The sequence below is a fragment of the Mastomys coucha genome, unplaced genomic scaffold (assembly GCF_008632895.1).
Source record: "Mastomys coucha isolate ucsf_1 unplaced genomic scaffold, UCSF_Mcou_1 pScaffold22, whole genome shotgun sequence".
In the NCBI taxonomy this organism is placed as follows: Eukaryota; Metazoa; Chordata; class Mammalia; order Rodentia; family Muridae; genus Mastomys; species Mastomys coucha.
The window spans coordinates 161,961,866-161,967,301 of record NW_022196905.1 but is presented as its reverse complement, the minus strand read 5'-3'; the positions used below and the strand labels follow the sequence as shown (position 1 = coordinate 161,967,301).

At 42.9% G+C, this 5,436-nt stretch overlaps 2 protein-coding genes across 4 annotated transcripts in view; both read right to left on the bottom strand.

Annotated features, from left to right (window-relative positions):
* Mcph1 (microcephalin 1) overlaps positions 1–5,436 on the bottom strand; it is a 401,136-nt gene that overhangs the window by 297,301 nt on the left and 98,399 nt on the right. The gene's annotated exons all lie outside the window — the stretch shown is intronic.
* The window catches only part of LOC116070718 (guanylate-binding protein 1-like), a 22,132-nt gene that overhangs the window by 9,986 nt on the left and 6,710 nt on the right, over positions 1–5,436 (bottom strand). The window contains 2 exon segments of the mRNA XM_031342168.1: positions 1,941–2,068; positions 3,039–3,244. Coding sequence (XP_031198028.1) covers positions 1,941–2,068; positions 3,039–3,228 — 318 coding nt within the window. The 5' untranslated portion in view covers positions 3,229–3,244.

Sequence of the window (5,436 nt, the reverse complement as noted above, 5' to 3'; positions counted from 1 at the left end):
CTGGGAATGGAGAAATTTACATGTAAATAAAGAAAATATCTAAAATAAAAAAAAAAGAAAAAGAAAAAGAAAAAGAAAAACTGCATGGTATTAGTACAGTGACAGGCAGGTAGGTCAATGGAATAGAATTGAAGACCCAGAAATGAACAAATGTCCCTCAACAGAGGAATGGATACAGAAAATGTGGTACATCTACACAATGGAGTGCTACTCAACTTTTTAAAACAATAAATTTATGAAATTCTTAGGAAAATGGATGAATCTGGAGAATATCATACTGAGTGAGGTAACCCAATTAGAAAGAACACACATGGCATGCACTCTCTGATAAGTGAATATTAGCCCAGAAGATCTGAATACCCAAAATGTAATCCACAAATCACAAGAAACTCAAGAAAGAAGACCAAAATGTGGATGCTCCGTTCTTTCTTAGAAGTGGGAACAAAATATCCATGGAAGGAGTTGCAGAGATGATGGAGCAAAGAATGAAAGAAGGACAATCCAGAGACTCCTCTACCTCAGAATCCTTTCCAATTCAGTCATCAAACGCAGATACTATTGTGGATGTCAACAAGTGCTGGCTGACAGGAGCCTGATATAGCTGTCTCCTGAGAGTCTCTGATAGTGTCCGACTAATACAGAAGTAGAGACTCACAACCATCCATTGGACTGAGCACAGGGTCCCCAATGAAGGAGCTAGAGAAAGGACCTAAGAAGCTGAACGGTTTGCAGCCCCTTAGGACGAACAACAATATGAACTAATTAGTACCCTGAGAGCACCCAGGGATTAATCCATCAACCAAAGAGTACACATGATGAGACTCACGGCTCCAGCTGCATATGCAACAGAGATGGCCTAGTTGGTCATCAATGGGAGGAGAGGCCCTTGGTCCTCTGAAGGTTTATGTCCCAGTGTAGGGGAATGCCAGAGCCAGGAAGTGGGAGAGGGTGGGTTGGGGAGCAGGGGGAGGGTTTGTTTTTTGTTCTTGTTTTTGGAGGGGTAACCAGGAGAAGAGATATAATTTGAAATGTAAATAAAGAAAATATCTAATAAAAAAAAGAATATGCTGACTTTAATAGAAAAAAATTACAACAAGGTTTACACCTTGGGTTCAATTCCCAGAACCCACAAAGAGAACTGATCCCACATATTGTCCTGTAATTTCCACATGTGCACTGTAGCTCATGCCACATGACACTTGTGATGAACCTACCCACCCACTTACATGTGTACATGTATGTATACCCAGGAGCATGCACACAGGCACACACACACATGCTTACACAAAAATAATAATAAAACATTTTAAAACAGCACAGATATGAGAGTAAAATATTCAGAGATTAAGGTTGAATTACAAATTGAAACCCATTAGAGATGCAAAATCTTTTAAATTTAAGCTCCATTTTAGAGAACCAGACCTAAGTTTGAACTCAGATAAACTAGCAGGCTGGTACCTAGCATTAGTTTCCAAGTTGCCCCCCAACAAAACCTGAGCTTAGCTCCAGTCCTCAACAAGACCAGCATTTCCAGCTTACACCCACAATAAGACTAGTGTCTCCAGGTTATTCCCCCAACAAAACTGCACCCCGAGGTTACAAGCCCACCACCTACCTAACAATCACCAATGCAGAGAGGAGCATAAGTTAAGTTTATGATATGACTCCCAGTATTAGCCAATTATGTTAAAGGCCACAGTAGCTTTGAAATTAGATGATTGCATACGTACTCTCTGCTTGCTGCTTACTATAAAACTTTGCCCTGATAGGCATTTGGGGCTCCCACCACCACCACCAAAACTGTCCTGCATGAGGTGGTACATTATGGGGGCCTGAGCTAGCTTGAATAGAATAAAGACCCTGCTGTGAGTTTTGTCAGATTGGTCCCTGTGTGTGTTTTTGAGGATCAATAACATTTCTCTGTCACAACACATTCTTACTTTCTCAACATCTCCCAGGCCCTCAGTGTCAAGGAGAACTAGGGTGTGGTCTGGCTTCTGGGGATGAGGCACACACCACATCCAGATGCCCTTTGTTTCAGCCTGCACAGTGGAGCCCAGGGAGAAACCTGAAAAAAGCAGAGAGGAAAGGAGGGATTAGACACTTAGCATCAGAGCTTCCAAAAATGATAATATAATTAGTATAATGGAAATAGAAAGGGGTTAAATGTGCTTGGTGGTCTTGTAGAAGACCACAGTGCAGTTCTCAGCATCTACTTAGCAGATGACAACTGTAGAACTCCAATTTCAGGGAACCCTATGCTCCTGTCTAGCATCAGTGGTACCAGGCATACACATAGTATACAGACAGAATATTCACACATGTGAATTTAAAATAAATCTTTCTTGAAAAAACAACACAAGCAAGTGAGAATAATTAGCTGAAACTAAAGCCAGTGTTGATCTCACAATCACAGATATAACAGAAATTCATTTTCTGATATGCAGAATGCAAGAGTCACAAGGCCTCCAGGCTTGCACCAAGACTCCAAAATAAATGGGTGGCAGGATCAATCTTTCAGGTGGAGCTGCTGAGCTTGCTGTGTGTGAGGCTGTGATGGTAAAGCTGAAGTAACCATGGCGACCCCAGGTTGTTAGAGATGCCCACTGAGGAAAGCTGGAGTCAGTGAATGCACCTGAGCCTAGAGAGATCCCTGTGCCCTTTAAGGAGCAGGATCCTCCAGGCAGGGTCTGCAAGATGACAGTGTATAGAAGAAACCCATATGCCCTAGATGCTGCACATGGAGCTACAGTAACTGGGGTCTGCCCTGCTGGAGTTCAGTCTGGTATAGAGTGTCCGTCCCATCCTATCCTCCTGAACACTGGAAATGGGGATGTTTATTCTGTGACACTGCATATCACAGGTTGCCTTGAGTCTGGGGTGAGACTTTGGACTTTTATGTACTATTAGAACTATAAGGCTATGGGAACCTTTGAAGATGGAGCCACTGCATTTAGGGTCCAGGAGCAGAACGCTATGCATTACATGTAAAATATTCACCACATGGAGCACAGCACAGCTTTGTTGACTCTACTCACCTGCATTCTTGCCAGCCAGCTTATTCATCAGGTAGGATTTGCCTGTGTGGTAGAGGCCCACAATGGCCACCACCACCACTGGCTGCTGGATAGCAGAGAGGATGCTCAGGGCCTCCTGGTTGGCTCTCAGTTGCCCTTTCACATTCTCAATGAGGCAGACAGGGCCTGGCATGATGTCCTCTGAGGCCATGGCAAGGGCCTGTCTGCTGTGTACAGACAAAAAGATAATACTAGCAAGATTCCATTATTTTCACTCCGAAGTTAGAAGTTATGAAATTCTCAAAAAACAAAACAGTGCTGTATGTATCAGTGATATTGGTGAAGAAGAATATGTATAATTTTAGAACCTTATAGTTTAAAAATTTCATTTATGATATACTAGTGTCAACATCTTACTGCTCTCACAACAGAAACATTCCAATTAATTTAATTGATAGAAGAAATTCCTTAGGATTTTATACTAAATGTCAAATAGAATGTGCAAAGAGACTTAGAGAAATGATGATATTGCAATGATATATAATTAATTTTCCTGGGCTATGATTAACTGCCTTCATATGCATTTCTTCTATCAGAAGGCCTAGAACAAACTCCCACATGTTCCCATAACTGGACTGCCCTGTGATATCACTCATGAATTTTGAAAGTACCTTGATCTGTGACCTTCTTTTTCCTGTTGCTACAGAAACTTCAAGAAATCTGTCGAGTTAGGACATGGTTTATGGTGGTAAGCTAAGTTTGTGTTCCTGGGCCATCGGGTCACTCATTCTCAGCTCTACAGAAGACCTTAGCTCTTATTCCCTGTTTGTTCTCACATTCCCTGCTTTGTCCTTCACAGAGGAGGGGCTGTTCATCCTGCATCTCATTCTGTTTCCACTCATGAATATCAGTCACGGATAGCCCCCTCAGGAGGAGTAGGACTGAGTCAGCTCAGCTCCATTACTGACCATAGTCATTTAACTGTGCCCATCAGCAGAGACAGTGTGATCACTGAGGAAGACAGTCCCAGTGCATTTCTCACCCATGCCTAAGACATACATCTGCTGTTCACTAAGTCAAAGCAAATCCAACAGTTACATTTGGAGACTGGCTGTCAGGGGTATAATATCACCAAGAGTTCATCAGCTGCTATGCTCTAGCCCATGCCCACAATCCACCTTTTCTTGTCACCACATCGGTTCTAAAGAAAAAGAATTAACCTTTGTGATAATTTGTGTAGACTTGGCCTAAGGAGTGACACTACTAGGAGGTGTAGGCATGTTGGAGTATGTATGTCACTCTGGTTTTGGCTTTAGCTGCGTAGAATCGAGTCTTTGAAGGGTGTGGTTCTGATGCTTTGGTTGGGATTCTGCATGGAACACTGAAGGTACTGTTCCCCCGCTGGTTCTTGATCAATTAACAAAGATGCTAATGGCTATTGGCTGAGTAAAAGAGCCAGGGCTTCCAGGTTCCCACAAGCAGGCTTAGAGATGCAGGAGGAAAGGAGATTTGACATGCATCAGAGGGAGAGAGAGCCACCAGTCATGTGAGATCTCAGGTGGAGTGCTCCTTGGCCACTTCCCCAACTGGGCCTGGATTAGCAGGTGGGAGATTAGAAACTGAACTAAGCTGAGGGCAGATTTAGGGTGCTGAGCAAAGAGAAGGTAACCAGGCAACTAAGTTGAGAGTAGATTTAGAGATGTTGAGCACTAAAGGTAACTGAGCAAGTAAGCTGAGGGCTTTGGAAGTGTTGAGGTAAGAGTGAAGGTAAGGGCGCATTAGCTTCAGGATGCTTAGAAGTGTATAACCATTGAAGTAAAAGCATATTAAAAATAAGGTTGTGTGTGTGTGTGTGTGTGTGTGTGTGTGTGTGTGTGTGTGTGCTTCATTTGGAGATCCAAAGGAACCTGGGTAGGGGCTGGTAGTGTGGTTCACCCAGATCTTAAGGCAGCGTAGTAGAAACTACATGCTACAAGTCTTCTACTAATTGCCTTTGGAATAAAAAGTGAAAATCTCAGCTCTTCCAACTCACATCTGCCTGGATGCTGCCAAGCTCCTGCCTTGATGATAATGGACTAAACCTCTGAACCTCTAAGCCATCCCCAATTAAATATCATCCATATAAGAGTTGACTTGGTCATGGTGTCTGTTCACAGCAGTAAAACCCCAACTAAATCAGAAGTTGGTACCAGGGACTGGGGTATTGCTGTGAAAGGTCTGACCATGCTTTTGTTTGCAAGAATGTGGATCTTGGGACTTTGCATTTGGAAAGCAGTGGAATGCTTTATGCGAGGCTTAATGGGCTATCCTAGGAGAAATATGGAAGACCTTGTGGCTAACAGTAACTTAAACTATACAGGCCTGGCCCAAGAAGTTTCAATGGAGAAGAATTTCAGTACATTGTTTAGAGTTTTGGTTT